At 36.9% G+C, this 22,614-nt stretch overlaps 2 protein-coding genes across 3 annotated transcripts; one reads left to right on the top strand and one right to left on the bottom strand.

The window, feature by feature from the left end:
• Window positions 1-118: 118 nt before the first annotated feature.
• LOC121952856 (TLC domain-containing protein 2-like) lies at window positions 119-16,334 on the bottom strand. 2 transcript variants are annotated; one of them, XM_088088121.1, is made up of 8 exons: window positions 16,109-16,334; window positions 10,525-10,668; window positions 7,502-7,600; window positions 5,339-5,519; window positions 5,174-5,256; window positions 4,657-4,739; window positions 2,364-2,569; window positions 119-1,244 (listed from the first exon to the last, which is right to left on the bottom strand). In XM_088088121.1, the coding sequence occupies exons 3-8, from the start codon at window positions 7,560-7,562 to the stop codon at window positions 1,046-1,048; spliced, it is 813 nt and encodes a 270-aa protein (XP_087944247.1). In that variant the 5' UTR covers window positions 7,563-7,600; window positions 10,525-10,668; window positions 16,109-16,334; the 3' UTR covers window positions 119-1,045. The 2 variants fall into 2 exon arrangements, with proteins under 2 accessions (XP_087944247.1, XP_042355641.2); XM_042499707.2 differs by lacking the exon at window positions 16,109-16,334 and adding an exon at window positions 12,655-12,905.
• On the top strand, window positions 6,897-21,996 carry aifm5 (apoptosis inducing factor mitochondria associated 5). Its single transcript, XM_042499706.2, has 19 exons — window positions 6,897-7,322; window positions 7,524-7,614; window positions 10,530-10,639; window positions 10,823-10,932; window positions 11,013-11,057; window positions 11,699-11,780; window positions 13,983-14,095; window positions 14,192-14,278; window positions 14,365-14,456; window positions 16,198-16,328; window positions 17,417-17,532; window positions 17,624-17,695; window positions 17,836-17,899; window positions 18,325-18,401; window positions 18,631-18,748; window positions 18,860-18,958; window positions 19,712-19,787; window positions 19,923-20,027; window positions 21,379-21,996. Exons 1-19 carry the CDS (start codon window positions 7,304-7,306, stop codon window positions 21,455-21,457), a joined length of 1,686 nt encoding a protein of 561 aa, XP_042355640.1. The 5' UTR covers window positions 6,897-7,303; the 3' UTR covers window positions 21,458-21,996.
• Window positions 21,997-22,614: the final 618 nt, after the last annotated feature.

Here is a 22,614-nt window from a genome sequence, read left to right as displayed (position 1 = left end):
GTGCAGACACTGCCCAGCTAGCTAGCAACACCATTACATGTTGACATTTAGTTGAATTTAGGTTGTGACATCAGGTGACCACAATTTGTCAGGACAACGAATACCAAAATCAATTTGATGTAGAATATTGACGACATGATGCTGATATTTTGTTGGTTTTAAGTTTAGTAACCACAATCCACTGTCTTCCCAACGTCTCACGCCCATCAAGATATTTAGCTGTAAGGTACAGCATAAAGAACAAAGCCCAGTGATGCTAGCAGACTTTGGTATTGATTGAATTTAGGTTGTGACGTCAGGTGGCCAAAATTCAATGTCAGGATGATCTGACAATCTGACACAGAATACATTTTGTTCATTTTGTGTTGTTGTTCAGTGACCAAAATCAATGTCACCTTGGCTTGGAATAACTTAGTCATGAGGTATGGAGAATAACACTCAGTATCTGTAAAGTGTTATACTGCTAAAGTCAACACAACATTAAATTTGCTATGTCACTAGACATTTAAAATACTGTCAACCCGATTTTGATTTCAACCAATATGTCACACTTGTCCAACGTCTTTCTGAAGTCACATTGACATCCGGTGCAAGCTGGGATATAGTACATCTTTTGAAATGACACATCGTGAACAAATACTTGTTTGATACAAAGGTGCCACTTTTGATAAGAAGTGCATCATTTTAGGAGACAATAAAGTAATGAAACTGAACTAACAATATACTATTTAATGTTAAGTGATACACAGAAAATGATTTTAAAAATGTACGTATGTGTAAATCATGCTCTAGATGAACACAGCTCAGGATGTATACTGGTTAACTGAATGAATGCATGATACACAGATCTAAAAGCTATCCTGTGTAATTATTATTATTATAATCTAACACCCAAAAAAACCATCCTCTAACCTGTGCTTGATGTTTGCTTTCTATTATAATAGCAAACATTTAGAGTTATAAACAAACACTATAAGTTACATCGGCCTTCAGGTCCTTTAAACACATAGTGAGATAGAAACAGAGTCATGTTTGCTTGCTCCCTCTAGTGGTCCTTACTGGTGTTGTGTGTACTGGAAAGGAGGTCTGCTCTGAGCAGTCTGTAAAACAGCACTATGTTCATGATGGAGATGACGCTCAGGCTTACTGTTCCCGTCATCAGGACGTAAAGAGGCACAAATTCACTGTGAGCTGCCAGCCAGCGGGTCATCCAACCCAGCGTGCAGACCCGAAACACCAACAACCTGCAGCAGGTGAGACAGAAAATCTGTGAGACACTGTGTGAAAACCTTCATGACCAAACTGCTTTTCAATTAACAGCATAATTAGTTTAATTAGTGATCTTCAGAGGTGCTGGTGGGCAGATTTTGTTATTGTTGGACAGAGCCAGGCTAGCTATCAATCTTCCCATCTGACTCAGCAAAAATGAGGATAAACTTATTTCCCAAAATGTTATAAATTATTTCTTTGGAGGAATATTCCTTAAGAGTCATCAGTGAATAACATTATAATAAACGTCTTTGGAGTGAGCTAGAAGCTTATTAAGGCAGGCTGAAATATATACATGATCATATTGTTATTAGCATATGACAGCGACACAATCCACAATCCAATCCCCTGGGGCTTCAACAAGCGGTCCATATCCAAAATATCCAGTGAACTATATTCATAATTATCTATTATTTATTTTAAGTTTTTACTGAATTTTTTTTTTTTTTTTTTTTTTTCAGGTCATTTGTTGCTTTGTTGTCATTTTTTCCTTTCTTTCTTTCTTTTGTTCAGTTTTTTTATTTTTTTTATTATTTTTTTTTTAGAAAATTTTCAAGTAATTTTCTTGTACTTTCCACAAATTTCATGCTAACCTCTTGGTCATTTCTTCTTTTATTGCTCATTAACTTCTTCCCATGTTTTTTAATTTAAAAAAAGCCAATTTGCTCGGGTTTCAGAGGATTAAATAAATCATTTGTATTTTCAGAACTGCTGGCTCAAATCCTGAATAACAGAGTTTTACATTCACACCCTAACACTTTGCCGAGCAAGTTTTGTGCGAGAAGAATTAAAAGCCCGTCCAATATAGACACCTGTCTCAAATATAAGGATTCACAGAACTATCAATATACAGTATGTAGTAGAGGGTCCCTGCTTCATCTCTCTCTCAGGTTTCTTTGGCCTGAAAAACATTACAGACCCCCGATCTAACCTACTTATTATCTCATGTGAAAATGCACAGATATGTTCACATGTAAATCTAGTAACGTTAAAATGACACATAAACACCATAAACACCATATTGTCCAAAAGGCAGTTTGATTGTTATTTTTCACATATGACTTTTGTGAAACCTCTGCGGGAAAATCACCTACGTTCCCAGGTTGAGCCAGCTGGTCACGCTGTAGGCCACAGAGGGGCGAGGGGCTGTGATGTCACTGCCTGGTCTGCTCCTCCGTCCTGACAGGAGGAGGAGCTGTCTGACGTGAAGGAACACGGAGTTGATCTCGACCAGCAAAGACACCACAGCGTAGCCCACGTAGAGGCGGGACGTTACAGCTAAACCGAAGCAGGAGAGCACCTGAGGAAAGAGTTTGAACAGAAGAATCAAAGGTTAACACACACAGACAAACATACAGCAAAGATTCATTCACAAAAAAGCAGATTCTAAAGCTGCTTTATGTTTCTTCTGCACAGGAGAGGATCAATAATCAATTGAAAGAGTTCTGTCGTATCACTTTCTAAGGATTTAGAGTATGAAATAGCCAATATGTTAACGTCAGTAACCAACTTATTCATCATTATAAATCATAATAGGCATTCAGAAGGACAAGTTTCAAGTCACAAAAAGTCAGCCAATGAAATAAAGTTTGCCTATATTTTATCTTGTTATTTCATCAGGAAAACCTCTGCAGTTGGAAAAGTTGATACGCTGTTTTAAGTAGATTTTTGTCCAGATGTTTTGTTGCCCAGAAAGTTAGTGATCCAGCTCTCCATTTGAGTCTTGATGTATTACAGTACTGCGCAAAAGTCTTAGGTCACCATATATTTGTTCTTTTAGCAAAGTTGTAAATTATTTCCCAGTCTCTTTATTTAGATACAAATAATACAGAGTACATGTACAAAGCATTAAAACACCAAAAAAGTCAGAACAAAATGTTTTCTTTAGACTAAAGTCAATGTTTAGTTTGAAACATGGAATCATGCAACCATAACAAAATGTAGCAACATGGTGTAAATACATCCGTAGATTAATGTTGTAAATCTAATATTTTCTGCCAAAAAGAGTCCTAGACGGGAAAAAATACTACTAAAAACTTAACTTTAGCCTGTTGAAGTTGATTCATTCTAAAACGTTTGCATTTTCAGTACTTTTTACTTATTAACTGTATGTTCGGGTTGTATTTTAGTAAATAGACTACTGAGAAATAAATGATCATTATAACCTTGCTAAAATAGGTTTAAAGTGACCTAAGATTTTTTTGACAGAACTATAGATTTAAAAAAAATAAATAAATACGTTAGAGGGGGATAATTTCATTCCTTCTTAAACCATGTTTAAGAAAAATGACAATAAATCTATCTTGTATCTTGTACCTTAACATACTGAAGGCTGTTTTTTATGCAAACTGGCAACCATTAAGTCTGATTAGAAGGCTATGCTAAAACTGATAAATCTCCCCCTCAAAACAAACAGACTTTGAACTATGAGGAAATAACGGTGCTCAGGGTGTAGATTTAAGTGTTTTACTGCCTTTCCTGTTAAATCAGCAACTCAAAAGAGCCGTGCAGAGAGACTAATCAGCTCAGCTTTAAGCAGCTTTTAAACACTAAAGACGTGTCTTATTATATTTTACAATGTTGTGAGACTAAAGTCACAAACACTGAACTGTTGCCCTGCCGGGGGTGAATCAGGTCACGACCTCAGGGATTAAACTGTCACACAGATCAAGGCTGAATGAGGGGACGAAGAGCAGTGAAGGATGACTGTGCGATTTCATTCACTGACCATGTCGCAACACACAGATATGTGAGGGTTGGACAAATTTAGAGGAACACCTCACAACCATAATTACAAATACGAATACCGGAGTAAAAGTAGTAATACCAAAATGATAAAATACTATCTAAAAATGTACTATTTGGATCCAAGCACCAAACAAACAAAAAAAACAAATATAGCAAGGCGAAACACAAAAAAGAGTGTGAATCTGGGGTTGACTTTGACTTCCCTTTAGCTGGTGAGCTTACAATCAATAACTGACAATCCTGCATTATATACATTTAAAGCTAAAAATGGACATAAAATTCAAAGTTTTAAAAATAAAGAAGCATTATCTCTGCAAGTCAGACACAAAAAACAGAAGTTTCCAGTAAAACTTAAAACTAGTAATGTAATAAAAGGCTAATGCTAAGTGTTAGTGCTATGAATCATGGAGTCAGAGGGTTAAAAATAAATGCATCTGTTCATCTGTTGTCGTCTGTGTTTGAAACATTATATTTGCTTGAGTTTCCTGTATTTGTAGCACATTTCTTTATGCTACATTGTGAAATCTGTGATGTGCTTCTCAATTTTCTTTTATCTGCAGTGTCTTAAGCTCTCTAGGCCACCGTACCACACACACACGCACACACGCACACACGCACAGTCGGTGTAGAGGTTATTACCACAGAGTGGTGGAGGAGCACCTCCCAGGACTGTTTACATGACTGATTCAACGCCACATCCAAAGAGTCGTGGATAAAATAACCTGAAGGAGAAAGTGCAAACCAGTGGGTAACGTCACAGCGGCTACGTCCGTTAATGATACAGTCTGTGATGCATTCATACACAAAACATCACAAAGTGTCAAACTAGTTCACTGTTTTAGTTTGAATTTCTTTAAATATTAAATCTTTCAGAAAGGAGGGGGGGTGACGTTGTTATCACTTCCAGACTCTACCATTTTTAATATCAGTAGATTAACATTAATTGATTTAATTATTACTGCGTGACCTGGAAGTCTGATTCGAAAAAGCCTCATTAATCCAAACTGTAAATAAGTGATCTGCTGCTGTTGCAGAGGACAATTGGGATTCATGTCAATAAAGTGACACGAGTTGATATTAAGCCTAAGCCCTGTCTAATGATGCAACTCGTGTGTAAACCTGTGAATGTGCGTGTGTGTGCGCTCCAGTTTGTCACCTATAGACACAGCTACAAGGCTGTGGGAAAGCAAGGAGTGAGAGGAGATCAGGTCCTCCGCCATCTGAGGTTGAAGGTAGAAACTACATGTTGAGAGAGTGAGAGAGAGATTACAAAATTAAAATAAATTAAAGCACCAAACCTGATGATTACATCTTTACATACCATAAAACAGCCCATGTTCCTGTCAGCGAGCTGTGAGCTAAAGATGTGCTGATATTCCTCCACCTCCAGGCTTTCTTGCGTGCCGGCTCTGGTGTTGGCAGGAATTTGATGATTGCGTTGAGCAATTTGAAAGAGCACGCGGATCCTCCAACGACCAGAAGTGTTGACTTTAAATCCATCTCTAGATTTTCATCACAGAAGCTTCACTTCAGATCTCATGTGCTCCTGTGTTCACATTTCAGCTCAAATACTCTTTGAGGAAGGAGCTGCTGAGGTCTCTTCAACACTCATTCCTCCCCTCACTCAAAGTGACAAAAAAGGTCACTGATAACAGGGTAAGGGTCATGTTGACATGATGACACAACATACAAAATTTCTTGGCAAATAAACTCCAAAGATAAATCAGTTGCACTCTTGCATCACCCAGCATGAAACAAGCATTATGTTTTACACATATCTCGAAACGACAAACGAAAAAAAAGGTGTCTGGTTGTAAAAAGGATTATTGGAAACTGTTTTATTGTGTTCTTGAATTCATGTAATTAATTAAAGGTGTGCTAACTCAATATAGTCTGTATTTTTCCTATTTTTAGTACCAAATACTATCATCCAGTTCATGTAGCGCACACCATTCTATGTATTTACACTTTACACCTGACGATGGGCCCCATCACCTCTCCTACACAGGACTGGAAACACGCACACGCAGATTTTGTGGTGATTTTGCTTTTTTTCTGTAGTCATTTTGAGGCTTTCTGGTTTATTTGACCCTTTTTGTATTTATTTTGTGTCTCTTTGAGGTAACTTTGCATTTTTTTGTTCGTTTTGTATCTCTTTGTAGACTTGCTGCGTCTCTGTTGTGGTTATTTTGTGTCTCTTTAAGGTCTTTTTGTGTCTGTTTGTAGTTGTTTTGTGTCTCTTCAAGGCAACTTTCTGGTTTTTTTAATCAATAGGTAATTTTGGTCATTTTGTGTCTGTTTTGCCTGTGTCTGTAGTTATTTTCTGTCCCTTTAATAGTATTTCTTGTCTTTTTGTGTCTCTTCCTGGTCGGTAGCTACAAATACTTTGGAGATTTAGATTAATTATACAAAATATAATAAAAAAAAATGTATGATGTATATTTGTAGGTTTGGATGAGAGGGATTGATGTGGCGAGTATATTAAGTTTTAAATAGCCCCATCTTTAGCAGCTGCACCATTAAAGTCCCTAATTATAATCCAACAATGTGCATTATTCTGTAAACGGCCATTCTGTAATGACTTCTTTCATTTTTGGGACTTCAGTAAATATTGGTGCAAATATCTCTGAATGCAGGACTTTTACTTGGAACAGAGTATTTCTACACAGTGGTATTGCTTCTTTTACTAAAGTAAAATATGTAAATACTTCTTCCACCACTGCCCATCAACACTCTCATGTTTATAGCATTTAAAAAGTGAATGATTTTAAATCCTTGCAGCTTTGCAATGATGGATCTTGAAACTTGAAACGGTGTGTGATCTCCACCGGTTTTGTAGGTTGAGCTTTTGTCGCCTGTCCATTCAGAGTCAGCTGCTGCTGCTTCGTCAGCCTTTCTCTATGCTGCCGTTGTGAAACACAAAAGACCGTCATCGCCTTTCTCTGGAACAATAACGGAGCTGAACATGACCACTGACATCACCTAAACTGTTCAGCCCCCGGAGTCCCAAAACTCACTTTTTGGTTGATTTTTGCTCGTCTTATCAAACATCTCAAAAACATCCACCTTTTCACAGTCTGCCAGGATCGAGGGATGAGGGTTGGGAATGGATCGATTGCCGTGGAAACGGACTCCTATCCTATCATTGAGCTGATGCGCAAAAAACAAACTGGGAACACTGGACTGCTGTTTAAGAAAAACTTCTTTCAGCGGAGCATTTGACAAACTTTGAATGTTTCTGGAGGAGTTGTGTATATCTTTGTGGAGTTATAACTGAATCAGAGACATGTCTGGGACCAAACAACGTGAGTAACCTGTCTAAATATTTATTGATTCATTTACAGTCAGATATGTTTTCAATCTTTCACTGAATTTTCACAGCAGTTGAATCACTGGGTGTTTTCTGAAGTAAACGCAACAATCTGCTTAACTGTTTAACTCCTTTAAATTCATTTGACATTTGTGTACATGCGTGTGCGCTTACTTGTGTGCGTGCATGTGTTCAGCCCATCAGGAGCATCCAGACTCTGATTTGGACGAAACATCGGAGGAGCTGACAGAGGTGGTGTGTCTGGAGTCAGACCTGCAGGATGGACAGTAAGGAAGAGGGGGGGTGCTCACAACCTGGCAACCTAAAATCTGATTTTATACATCAGTGCTTTATCACTGATATAAAATGATTTATGCACCATTCATCAACAAATGATACCAGCCACACACACATATGTAACCAGGCCTGTTAATCTGACAAACAAACAACCTGGCAAACCTTATTTTAATGATGGATCAGTATATTACTGATTTATCGAATGATCAGCCTGGACGCCAGATGAAAATGTTGGTATTAAGCATAGAGAACCCAAGTAATGAGTCCTAAAATCTGGAAATAAAATTCGTATTTCAGTACCTGCACTTCCGTCATCTTGTAGTCAATCGGTCATTTGAATGAGTTTTTGGTCAGATGTCTGAAATAAGGTCTGTGGTTAACACAAGCTTAAGAGACTTTTACATTTTGTGCGACGACATAAAATACATCAGAAAATACCCGACTGTGAGCTCTGAAGCTTTGATGTGACAATTGCTACAAGCGGCAAAATGAAACAACGGAGCGGCATCACACCGTGCCACGCTGAGCATGACTTTACAGCCTCTTAGTGGTGATGACGGGTCCGCTGGGTGGTTCGTTTATAGCCTTACATTAGCTTTTTAATTCTGGCGATTACATTTTAGCTTCAAAAATCCTGAAAATGGTGCTTATTTAGAAATATTATCCTGCTGCACAAAACATGTAAGTATCATAGATGTTTTTTACCACAGAGCTTATTTTCTGCAATGATCCACAATCCAATAAAAAAATCCCATCGGCTTTTCCATGAGGGAACAGTTAGCTCCCGGGCTGACCCACAGAAAAACATCCCTGGGGCATTTTATCTTTAAAAAGCTTGAATATATTACATTTAAACCTTTCATACGTATTGTATCAAATGTTCTAAGGTGACATAATATAAAGCTGACTTTTGTCACTGGGAGGTTGATGGGACGGTAGATCGCAATCTCGGCCAAGCCAACAGAAAATAATACTGTTCATTTTTTCGGCAACTCTTCAAGGTGCTTCCACTGGTGTTTGCGGAACTGAGCCTGGCTGTTTTTAGCGGCACATTGCTGCATTTCTAAGTGGTATTTAAGTCAGTGAACCATGGTATTTTCACCACCACATCATAGCATTTCCAAGCAGCATTTGAGCCACCACACTTGGGTGTTTTGAGCCAAAACATGACCTTTTCCTAACCTTAACAAAGGGATTTCTATGCCTAAACCTAACAACACCGCTACAAAGCAAGTTTCAAAACATCCGTTACAAAATAATGTACAAATGCATCATGTCAGTTGTTTGCAGAAACGTAAAATGGCAACATCTTTTCTGGGGAAGGGGTTGGAAGGATTGACGAACCATCTTTAGACCTAACCAAGCCTGTCTTTCTGAAAAACAAACAAACGAACAAACAAAAAAGCCCCTAAAAGACTTGCTGCTCAGCAGGCATCATGTTTACCATGTTTAGCATCTTCGTTTAGCGTGTACGCATACTAATGTTTGCTAATAAGCTTTAAACACCAACAGTTCTGGAGATATTTCAGTAAAGACCATAAAAATAAACTCTGCGGTGGCATTAGAGGAAAAAGTCAGGGCATCACCAGCGTCTGTGGGATTCATCCTCAGGGGTCAATAAATGTGCAAAATTTCATAACAGTGAAATATTTCAGTCTGGACCAAAGAGGTCCAAAATTGTAACTATTTTGATGATCAGTTAATGGTTTCAGTCATCTTTCAAGCAAAATGTTAAACATTTGCTGAGTCCAACTTCTTCAGTGTGAGAATTTGCCTATTTTCTTTGTCAATTATAACGGTAAATAAAGAGTCTTTAGGTTTTACTCTTGGTCAAAAATGAAAAGTCAGGTCTGGGAAATACTGATACTGATTTACTAATAGACAAATCATGAAAATAATCATCAAATTAACCCTTTAGAACATTTAACATTTTAGAACAGAAGCATTTAAACCTCTGGAACCTGGGAAAGTTGGTCTGATTTCTTTTAAAAACAAGGGAAAAGGGAAATGAGCAAATTGGCAAAAAAGGTGTAAAATGTGAAAAGAAAGTTACTGAAAAGCTAGCTGTGGGGAGATTATTAGATATCATCAAAAAAGCCTGAAATGTCCAGAAAACTATATTTATAATTTTTAAAAAAACATGTTTTAAATTATGTTACAGAAAAAAATATAGAATTTTTTTTCAGCACTTTCTTCAGGTCCTGTTCTTGTTTCTTTTTGTTTTTTATTTTTCTAACTTCCTTGTAACTTTTTTACTAATTTGCACATTTTTGGGCCTTTTTTCTCTCAAGTTGTTCATTGCCCTCTTCCTGTGCTTTTTAAAGAAATCAAAGCAATTTACTCAGGTTTCAAAGGGTTAATCACTACTGAAAATGACAATTAACGGTAGTTACGACCCTAGTCGCAGGAGCCAATAATATATCTTTAACATTAGATCCTTAAAATTAAGACTCAGAAAACTGGAGTAGAGTGTAGAGCTTTTAGTTATAATAACGTATAAATGTGTCATTATAAACTGCTCATATACATGAATACAAAACTCAAGTTTATCACATAGCCACTGCATTAAAAAAGATGAGTAGCCTTTATCACAAAGCTCGCAGGCCTAGTTAGCATTTAAGCTAATTTTAACATTGATGTTGACAGAGAAAAGCTATTAGCGTCTATTACTACAACATAAATGTTATACTAAAATGGGATATACACAAAGACTATATCAAAGTGGACATTTACAGGCTATCACAGACTGTGTCAATCACATGTACTAGTTAACAAAATAAAAATTGCAGGTGCAAAACCTCTATTTTTAATTAAAGCTCATATTTTTAAATGACTTGAGATCTAATTTGGGTGTAAAACTGATTGCAGTGTCTGTGTGTGTTTGTGTGTGTGCGTAATACCTCAGGATGATGGAGGTTGAAGTGGGACATCACAGCGTGCTGTTGACACGCAGCGAGGGCAAATACAGTGCCATCGGTAACCAGTGCACACACTATGGAGCTCCACTGAGCAGAGGTAAAGAGGCTGGAGGTGTGAGTTTGAGGCTGAGGAAGACAAACGTCACATCTTCATTCAACATTTGGGCAAAAGAAAGCATGATTTCATTTATTGATGCTGTACTAGTTTGTCTCAGTTTACTGCCCCCCCTCTCTCTGTCTGTGTGTGTGTGTGTGTGTGTGTGTGTGTGTGTGTGTTTAGGGGTCATTTCAGGCCACACAGTGCGCTGCCCGTGGCATGGCGCCTGTTTCAACTTGCAAACAGGGGACCTGGAGGAATACCCCGGCATGGACTGTTTACCCTGCCACAAGGTATGAAGCAGACAGACAGATATGTATCTTATAAACAAACGTTTGCTGTCATTTTTAATTTGCCTTTTTTTCTTTTGTAGGTTAAAATTCAAAACAGCAAAGTGTATGTGTCTATAAACAAAAAGGTAAGAGGGATAACTTTCATTTTTCAATTATTGCCATGGTGCTTCCTGTCTTGATACATAATTGTTTGTGGAAACAAGCACCTGCTTTTTGATTAATTTACTTTAGTGATGGCTTTTTTGTTGGTATTCAATCATTTCAACTTGTATTTTTGAACTTAAATCAGCTATAAAACATCACCTGCCATTAAAACTAGCCCTTAAAGAATAAAGAAATGATAAAAAGTATGAAGAATACATATATATATATATATATATATATATATATATATATATATATATATATATATATATATATGTTTTCTATGAATAATATGAACAGTATCTCTGTTCTATGCCTACAAGTGCCTACAAAGTCCATTTGAAAATGAATCAATTAACAGTTCAATTGCAGATTTACTAGAATAGAAAAAAATGAAAATGGTACAAACACAGAATGGGAGAAAGTTGTTTAAACAGCTGCAAAATGGAATTTAAATAAATCGAAACTCCACTTACATACAAATATGAATAGGCTACAACTATTTATTATTTTGGTGACTAACAACATGTTCTTCATATTTTTGCCCAATTTTGTTTTCAAATAACTGCTTGTTCTTCGTATTGACGAGTTTCTATGATGGCACGTTTCCTTCATGGTTCAGACTCTCTGGCAGGAGAAAAGAGTCAAAGGTATGGGAGGCGCAGTACCAGGAGTTACTCACACTATTCTGCTGCTGGGAGGAGGTGAGTATGGACCATGCTATGTGTGTTGCTGTAATTTAAAACTGAAACAATTTATTAATCAATAGGCTGACTGAAAGAAAATTAATCAGCAACTACTTTGTTAGTAATTATTCACTTTTGGAGCAAATATTCTCTGGTTCCAGCTTCTCAGATGTGAGGATTTGCTGTTTTTATTTTGTTGTACATTGAATATCTGGATTTTGGACTGTTGGTGAGATGAAACAAGATATTTCAAGACTTTACCTTGAGCTCTATAGACATGTTTAGTGTTTTCTGACATTTTATAGTAATTGATTAATTGATTAATCAGTTGTTGTAGCCATGGGGCCATAACTGCATTTACTTTGCAGAATTACTATATTACTTTAAAATGTTTACCACCTCTGCCCTACGCAGTGTTTGTAATTTTGTTATACCACTTTATTAACAGTTAAGAATAAATAACTAAAATCTTAACAACAAATTAGGGCATGGCATTATATTGGTTTATCAATAGCCTGTGAGACTATATATTATCTTTAGACATAGCCAAAGTGTTATGTTTTACTGTTTTTTTACAGTGAAGTGACGTCATTTTCTGAACTTACCAGACTGTTCAAGTATTTGTCCTTACCCACTTAGTATAATATCCACGTTTCTGATGATTATTTATCAAAAATTGTGTAAATATTTTGTGAAAGCACAAGGGGTGGGGGAAAATCGATTCATATAAGAATCTCGATTCTCGTTTTTAACGATTCAGATCGACTCAAAAATCCGAAAAAAATATATTACAATTACAAAAATTTACATCGATTAGAGACCGCATTCACTAAATACAGTCTATTCTTAACCCTCTAAAATTTCTATCATTTCGAAATGTCGCGTGTCTTACTGTTTTCGCCGGTGAGAGCTGCCGGCTGTGCCGCTCAGAGGGATGACTCCGATGCATCGTAGCTCTTTTAGAGGCCTCAGTATCCAGCCTGGGAATTCAGGTGTTTTTAAGGGACGTTGTTCAATAAATACATAATGACAGATCCGACATTAGGTGTCTTCCGTCCATATTTTATACATATTTCGATGATAAAAGTACATTAGCATCGATGCTAAACGCCATATTGGTTTCCCATGGTTCCTTTGGAGAGGTCAGAGGTTTTTTTTGCGCTTGTCCACCAATCGGAGGACGATCCGACGCTTTGTATCCGCTTACGTCATCTGGAGCAAACTGGACTGTGATTGGTCTAATCCGGCTGTATCTATCGCTCTGTGTTATTGGTAGCGCCACATGCATTAGAATAAACTCTGCTAGCACCTATAATAATAATAATAATAATAATAATAATAATAATAATAATAATAATAATAATAATAATAATAATAATAATAATAATAATAATAATAATCATAACATTATTTATTTTTTCACTTTCTGATTCCCAGCACTTCGAAGAACAAGTGTTGGGAATCAGAGAGTGAAAAAATAACAACAAAATAACTTGTACATAATAAAACCTCCATAATTTCATACACACTTTGCTTTCATAATATGTCTCTGACAAAACAGACTGGAGTAGATCCTGAAATTACACCTCCTACATTTTGAATTGGGAGTCGATTTTAAATCGGAAATCATTTTGAATCGAGAATCAATTCTGAATCGAATCCCAAGAATCGAAATCAAATTGTGAGATACTGAAAGATTCACACCCCTAGAAAGCACACAAAACTTTAATATTGTCGCAATATCTATATCTCTATCTATATCTATCAGCCTATCTATATCTAGGCTGTTTGATAGTCTCCATATCATCCAGCCCTTCAACAAACTGGACTAAAACTGTAAATTAGGACCATACTCTAACTCTAAATATATGAAACAATGGTTTTATCAAATGATTTTAAGCACTTAATATTTGTTTTGAACTGTTATTAAATATCCTTTTATGCTGAATCGACCTGCTTGCCTGTTTAATGTTCATTCTGTCTGTTTTCATTTGAAGCACTCTATTATAATGCCCTTGCTGTAAAGCAACTTGATCTGCTTATTATTGTTATTATTATCATTATTATTACAAATTACAATTAAAAAAAAATCATAGTTATGGTTAAAATGTGTAAGTGCAAGTAAACATCAGTGAATGAACTATATATTTAATATAATGAATAAATCATATGTCAGTAATATGTTTTCTGTTTGCGTGATTGTGTGTTGTTAAACCTCAGGAGCTGCGTCCCTGATCTGTGCTGAGACTCTGCGGCAAGAAAACTTTGGCGGCAGAATCATCATGATCACCAGAGACGACCTTTTACCTTACGACAAAACACGACTCAGCAAGGTGGAGTTAATGGCATGATACAAAGACCAACATTGATTAGTGCTAAATATGTGTGTATGTTTGAATTATTACTTAAACTCTCCACCCACTTCACAGGTAATGAATGTTGAGAGCGACAGTATTCTGCTGAGGAGGATGGAGTTTTTTCATCAGCACGACATCGAGGTGTGGCTCAGGAAGGAGGTGAGTTCACTTCAGTTTTACGATATATTTCCTCAGCTTTCTTGTGGCTACATTCCTTCACTTGATATTTGTGTTATTTTGAACAGGCGGTGTCAGTGGACACAGACAAGAAGACAGTCACATTTGATGATGGTTCAGTCCAAAGCTATGACCAGCTCCTTATCTCAACAGGCTGCAGGTACAGACAAATACAGACACAAAGACAAACTGTTTGTATGTGTACAACCATTTCATTTGAAACCAGGGCCAGGCCAAGCCTTTTGGGGCTCTTCACAGCCACTCTTCATCCCTAAAATCAGTGCTTGCCATGGGGTCCATGTTTCTCCCAAGTCAATAGTTCAAGGTTCAAACATTTGATAAATAATCACATATTCAATTCTGCTTTAACACTTTTACTTAGAACACAAAAAATAAAACATATTGCAAGAGTAAACAGAAATGACCCTTCAAAATAAAAGCTCCCAGAAATTCCCTGTATTTTAAAATAAAGTGTGCTTTTTACAATTTCAGAGGCACTTGCAGTCCACTCAGAATGGACCCATGACCTGCTTTTGGACTGCGACTCACCATTTGGGAACCTTTGCCCTAAATGTGCACACAAATAATTAAAAAGCAGTCCTCAAGACTAGGCAGATTTAGTGGCTTGCAAAGACTACAGATTGCAACCGGCTCTCCTAAACAGAACTCTGTTAGGGTTCATCATTCAAGAGGATTTTACCGGGAGCCGAATTATCTGCAGAGGTCTGTTCCTCTTCAATAAAAATGCACCCAGGAAAATAAACCGATGAACACACTAAGTAAAGCAGTTTCAAATTTTAAAAAACAAAGTATTTTTCTGACTCCTAGGCTTAATCCTAAAGCCTAAAGCCTAAAGCCTAAATCCTACACCCTGGACCTTTAGATAGAAAGCATGTGGTACTGAAAGTAAATTAAGAAGAACATAAAAGGTAGTTTATTATGATTTTAAGACAAATACTCCATTTTTTTATAGTGCCTTCAAATCTCAGATGTTTTGTAAAGAGTCTCCAAAAAAAATTATTTTTAATTTGGGTGCACTCAAACAAAGTCAGGGAGTGTATCTTTCAGAAAATAAGCTCTGTGGTGAAGATATGTTTACGATACTTACATGTTTTGTCCAGCAAGATAGTATTCATCAATGAACAACACTTTCAGGATTTTTGAAGCCTAAATGTAATCATCAGAAGTAAAAAGCAATTGCTAGGCTAATACAAGTTAGACTACCATCGGCTCACCACCGCTATGAGGCTGTAAAGTCATGTTCAGCACGGTTTGGCGTGATGACGTTCTGTATTCTCATTTAGCCATTCGTTAGCAACCGTCTTTGTTAAGACACATAAAAGCTTCAAAAATTAACAGTGGGGTGTGTTAACCACAGACCTTAATTAAGGCTTTTAACCGAAAACACATTTAAAAAACCCCGTGACGAGGGGACTGGAGGTGCTGACATGCACACAGAGTACAATTCATTTGGGGGCCTCCTTGTGGTCCTACGCAGCTTCTATAAACCTGTAGACCGTTTACTGCACATTAAGCTTAATCTTCAAAATTAAACAACTCCAAGTGGAAAACATTTCTTTGTTTTCTTTACAACACTTATGAATTATTATGTATGCATTCTTAAAAATATATAGCACAGCTTACAGACAATAAATTAAGTAAAGTTTACTTTTCAAAGTAAACTCTCATTATCAGGAAATCACGCCCGGACACATTTCTTTTGACTGCAACAATTGTGGTCAAAAATATTTTACTCAGTCAACAATGACCAACAGCAGATTTTAAATCGTAATAATAACAATTCTATCTTACCTTAACTTTATATCTGAAGAGTGGTTGTTGTTGCAGTAACGCCACACTGAACTGCATTGCTTATAAACAGATTTTGGCCTGTCCTTTAGAGCAAAGGGTCTGGATGTGCCCGGCATGAAGTTGGACAACGTCAGGATGTTGGAGACACCAGAGGACGCCCGACAAATCCACACAGCCTGTCTGGGCTGCAATGTTGTCCTTGTGGGAACCTCTTTTGTTGGTACTGTGTCTGTAGTTTGCAAAATATGCACATATTTTTCCATTTTTCTGCACTGGCGATGTGCAGGAAATGAAAATAGACTGTAGAAAAAAAGATTACATCCAATCTGCTGCCGTGGTTTATTATAATTTTTTCTCCCCACCCTTGGGCAGCCCTATGGGGGAACAGCACTTCACCACTGACACAAAATAACCCCAGAAGACACTTTTAAAACAATCTAGTTCAGTTGATTATATAAGACATGCAAAAAACACAAAAAATCCAGGATGAGAGGCTGCATGAGTAACAGTCCCCTCAAAAGAGGCCTTTGTGATCTGCTGCTGTCACAGGAGCTCTGAAGCCGCTCCTTCCCAGGCCAGGTGCACCTCATTAGGTAATGCAGCACACCTGTGCAGAGCTGCAGGAGAGAAAAAATGGACAAGAAACATATACAGCCAAAACATTTTGTAAAATTTAGATAAAACATAAAGAGCTGTGTTTTTAAAAAAAATTTTTTATGAAGGCCCAAAACCTACAAACAGCTGTAAAAGGTTATTAGATGAGTCAACTCTGTGAAAGAAAGAAACTGATTATGATAAATAATGTTATAAGTTAAATATTTAATGGAGTGTAAATAGAAATATAAAGCTTTAGATTTTTCCTTTAACCTCCAATCAGTTGGTGAAACAGAGAATAGCTTTATCCCCTTTACCACCAATCAATTACCTTATTTTAATAATTATTTATATTTTACACCTCTACTTCTCCATCATTAATGGTTTGTTTTTCTTTTTCTTTTTTTTGGCTTGGCACTTAGTTAATTCTCTAGTCTCCCATGCTACAATGGGGGTTTCTATGTATTTCAAGGGCAACGAGTGACTGAATGAATATGAATATATATATAATGACACAAAATAATAATTATAATAATTAAAAAATACATAAATGAAAAACTACAATAGAAAATATAAGGAAAACTACCATAAAAACAAACCAAAACAAAACAAAATAAAGTTTTGGGGCTTCATAGCCTTATAGTTTTTTCAGTTAAATATCCTTTACTTCCTGATATTCTCTACTTCATGCTCATTAACACTTTATTTTTTCAGGTATGGAAGTTGCATCTTATTTGATAGACAAAGCCTCCAGTATCACAGTGATCGGCAGCAGTGAGCTGCCATACCAAAACACACTGGGCAAAGAAATTGGCAAAGTTACCATGACGGTAAGAAAATGAGAATGAGTTCTGTATTCCATCTGCGCAAAAATGTAGTTTCAGTTCAGCAACTCGTACTTGAAACTCTTTGTTCCTGCAGATGCTGTCAGAGAAAAACGTGAGATTCTACATGAATGACAATGTGACGGAGGTCAGAGGTGTGGACGGCAAGGTGACGTGGGGAAATACACATTGTGCCAATTTTTTTATCACTTCAAATTCAGCCTCGAAAATCAGTAAACATAGAGTGAAATATGTAAATGGAAACACTCCCAGTACTTCATGTCCTCTGTCTGTCATTTCCTCCTCAAGGTGAAGGAGGTTGTGCTTAAAAGTGGAAAAGTTATCCCAGCGGATGTTTTGATTGTTGGTATTGGTGAGTGCACTGCAGACATTTCTGTGATTTCACATTTACACACAACTCTATACAACTTGCATTAATCCCGTAGTGCACAATTCATATAAAAACAATGAAACATATTTGGATAATCCTGAAGAATGCTTACAGTGAATTATAGTGCCAGTATTTGTTAACTGAGTAACTATATTTGAGGTGCTGGTAGGCAGACTGAGCCAGGGTAGCTGTTTCCCTCTGTTTCCAGTCTTTGTGCTGAGCTAAGCTAACCAGCTGCTGGCTGTATTGTCATATTTACATTTTCTGTACAATAGAAAGAGAATGAGTGCATTTTCCAAAATGTCAAACTTTTGACACGATGTTTCAGAGCATTGAACAGTGCAACAACACTATCACTATTTCTGTAAATCCTTCTCACTCTTTTGTCCTCTTTTTTTCTTCCACAGGCATCAAACCAAACTCAGAGTTTCTGCGGGGCAGCAAAATACAGATGGACTCTAAAAACTTTGTAACAGTTGACAAGGTCAGCTTTTTCACCTGATTATCTAGATCCCATTCAACACATAACAATCACCTCTTTTTAAGCTTCAATTGTTATTAAGATTTATGTCCTCACTGTTTGGGGTCTTGCAGACTCTCACAAGTTTTCCAGGACTTCAAACAACACAGTAGTGTTTTTAAATATGTGGTTCCTCATATCAATTAGTATAATGTACACCATTAATCATCCTGCCTGTATCTCCCTCCTGCAGTACATGCGCACCAACGTCCCCAGTGTGTTCTGTGGGGGCGACCTGGCCACCTTCCCCCTGGCGATGGCCAGAAACCAGCTGGTCAACATCGGACACTGGCAGATGGCACAAGCACATGGTAATATAGTAAGAATGTAAATATATTCAAAAAGTCCTAAAGGACAGACTTCAGATGGATAATATTTTCTTTTATTTTCAGTTAAATTAAAATATACATATTGTTGTTTAGGGAGGATAGCAGCTCTGAACATGCTGGATAAAAAGACTGAGCTCAGCTCAGTTCCTTTCTACTGGACCGTCCTACTGGGTAAAACCATCCGATATGCAGGTGGGCAAACACACACAAACATGAACACACACACACACACACACACACACACACACACACACACACACACACAGTGCAGCCACACTAAGACACCTTCCCTAGGAGGTTATACTTTTTAATGTTTTTAAATAATCCTAAAGTCATGTATTTGTTTGAATTTTGACATTTAAGAACCATTTAACCCTTTGAAACCTGAGTAAACTGGTTTGATTTCCTTTAAAAACTTGGCTAGAAGGCAGTGAGCAACCCAATAAGACATTTCCCAAAAATTAGGGAGAAATTAGTTTAAAAAAATAAGTGACCAAGAAAATTACCTGACAGTAAGCAAAAAAGAAAAGCAAAACAAACGGAAGAAAATTACCTGAAAAAATCTATATACAGTATATATATATATATACATTTTTAAATTTTAAATATAAAATCACAATAATTATTATTATAATTTTGATAATTTTCTAAAAACTTCCCCCTTTTTAAAAATATTTTTCAAGCAATTTTATTGTCACCTTTTTCTATTTTCTTGCAATTTGTGGGACATTTCTTGCCAAACTAGTCATTGCCTTTTTCGTCATGTTTAAATAATTTTGTTCAATTGGTTGTGAAAGGACATCTGAATGCAGCACAAGAAAACGGATGTTGATCCAGGTTTCAAAGGATTAATAAAAGAGCACTATATGCACAAACTATATACACTTAATCACACCATGATGGATCACTGAATGTAACTCATGTTTTCATTCCTGTTATGTGCAGGATATGGGGAGGGATACACTGAAATAGTAATGAAAGGAAAATTTGAGGACAGGAAGTTCCTGGCATTGTACATCAAGTAAGTTGAAAAAAAAAAAAAAAGCCACTGATATTGACAAAAAAAACCCAAACATCTGTAATTAGAAAAAAAAGGGTCCTTGTATATAAACATAATGAATTTACTTCCACATTAAATGTTTTTTTTAAACTTTAGGAACGATGAGGTCATAGCAGCAGCGAGCCTAAACTACGACCCAGCAGTGTCTGCAGTAGCTGAGAGATTTGCTACAGGAAAAACCATCACGAAGAAAGAGGCTGAGTGTGTAAAACATTTCTGATTTTATGCCACATTCTTTCTTTCCAGTTATTACGGGTTTAAAGCAGCACTTCAACTCCGGAATGATTATTTGCACATATTACCCCGTGTTATGATAAATTTGTGAAGAAAACTTTATTTTTCGCGCATGTCTCCATGGTGAATGAAGAATCCAAAAACTGAAAAATTCATGATAACTTGAAATAATAGGGGGGTCCTGTTTGACAACCACAGAACTATATTAAAACATCCGTTTTCAAACTCTCACTGAATGCGTGCAATATAATCCAAGTCTCATTTATCCAGTCTTATGCTCAGTACTTTGCAGACAGAAAGTCCTTTCGATCAAAGAAAGAGAATGTTTTCTGTTCTTTTCAAAGTGTCATTGTGTGACTTTGGTGTGTTAGAGGGTTTATTTGGATTCAGCAAAGTCACATAATAACAGAAACAAAATGTTCATCGAGGCAGTGGAAGACCAGCAGCTCCCATGTTCGGCGAGGTAAAATGACCAGTTTTGGCTTTGAAGTTAGATACGTTTCACTTTCACTCCAGCTCCAAGTTGGAAGGGGCTGTCGGTTTTGTTTTTTTTCAGTGAAAAGTATTTAAAACCTCTTAAATTTCTTAAATTGCCAGTGAACTTATGCCACAACTCCTTTTTGTATTTTTTTCTTTTTCAAAAACCTTTTTTTGTTTGTTTGAATTTATTTATTTTTTCTTTTCATTAATGGTCCTTTTGTTAATTGGTATTATTATTACGGCAAACACTATTAATGTCTCAAATGCTTTTTTGGCAAAACCTTCTCCACACAGCTGCTTCCCTACAATAATTATTTACATCTTCTCTATACACATCTACATTTGACCTCTCTGTTATAATATCCTGTATATTATTAACCTGCACCCACGTTTTTATCTTATCTGTACATCTGTTTGGGAAGTACTGAGCATACGACTGTAAAAATGAGGCTTGGATCATACTGCATGAGTTGTGTGACAGATTTTAAACGGATGTTTTGATATAGTTTTGCTGTTTTAAAACACGGTCCCCAAAAACTTCATCAAGACTTTTTGGATTTTTCGTAAACCATGGAGGACAGAAAAAGAAAGTTTTCCTTAATGAATTTAACATAACACTGAGTGAGTAACTGAAATTAGGAAATTAGGGGTGAGGTATTCCTTTAAGTGACCTTTGGGGTTTTAAAACATTGTCTGATAATTCTGTTTCAGAAAATCTGATATTTAGGTCTGTGACTTGAAAATATTGGCAAAACACGAGAGGAACAGCCTGCAGCGATCTGTGCATCAAATGATGTAAAGCCACATAAAAGCATCTTTTCTTACCTCTCCCTGACAGATCAGAGGACCTGAGCTGGCTCCAGTTGTCCCGATCTACACTTTCCTCCACTGTCAACACGTCGTCTGTACAGTGTTGACACGCAGCCAGAATGTCATTCATCTGTCTCTGCGTTACCATGGCTCTCACCAAGGACGGCGAGTTTAGAGACCTGGATTAATGTGTTTGACTTAGAAGAGACATAATCCACAGTGAACTTAATATTCACAGTGTGAAGTACTGGATTATGTACATCATACACTCAGTGTGCAGGTGAGGGGGACTCCACCATGCAAACAACAGATACCTCAGATGGATGCAGCTTTTGGGACTTCTTTTATAATCTTAATATTTTTTATGATTTCTTTAGAGTTTTTCATGGTTTCATGTCTCCAGAGGTATTTCAGTGACAGTCCAGAGACGTCACACTCATGATGCCTCACTATGTTCTCTGCTGTTGTAAAAGGTGATGTATGATACCTTTTACTTGGATGCGGCTACTGGAAAAACACAAGTCATTTACTTTTAGCCTTAATGCCCACTGCGGCCGTGTGCGTGGTCCGGTCAGTGAGTCGGAGGGGGGATTATGAGAACAGAGAGGGAGTGCTCAGCTCTTTGAGGCAGAGATGCTGAAATAGGCAACGGTAACAAAACACACCAACAGGGAACAATAGGCCTCCGACAAACAGCACGCAAATGCAGTGTGACAAAACCTGCACAAAAGAAATGCTGGGTTTTTCTCTCTTTCCCCGTCTGTCTCTCTGCTGGTTTATCACTGTCTTTTCCTCACACCTCCTCATTTACTTTTAGCTTCACTTCCTGTCAACAGCATGATGCCTCAGTTGACTGTATCCAGGGTTCAACTGGTGCAGAATTTATTTTAAGGCCAGTATCGGCTATAATATTTTAAGGCTTTTTTTTTGGTAAGGATGGCAAGAATTCATTTTTTAAAATTTAGATTATGATCAGAATATTGATACCTTGTGATATAATACATTTTTGGAATATTGAATTAAGAAATGATTTATTGAAGAAAATTTTTTTTTTTTTTTTTTTGGGCGAAAAGAGCCCAGCTCAGTTGCCAGAAGAAAATGTTGGCGTTGTACAGTTCTGCAAACCATAAATACATAACATTTGTATGTTTCATACGTACTATATCAGTGTTTCTGAAGGGACTTATTGGTGAGCTGACTTGATTACTGTAAGGTGTAAGGGATAGTTGGGGGTGTGAAACCAGCGCCGGATGCCTGCCAAGTA

This window comes from Plectropomus leopardus, chromosome 15 (genome assembly GCF_026936395.1).
Source record: "Plectropomus leopardus strain MGB_pleo_1.0 chromosome 15, ASM2693639v1, whole genome shotgun sequence".
Classification (NCBI taxonomy): Eukaryota; Metazoa; Chordata; class Actinopteri; order Perciformes; family Serranidae; genus Plectropomus; species Plectropomus leopardus.
Note: the sequence above shows the minus strand (reverse complement) of the source record. Positions and strands in the feature narration are given on the sequence as shown.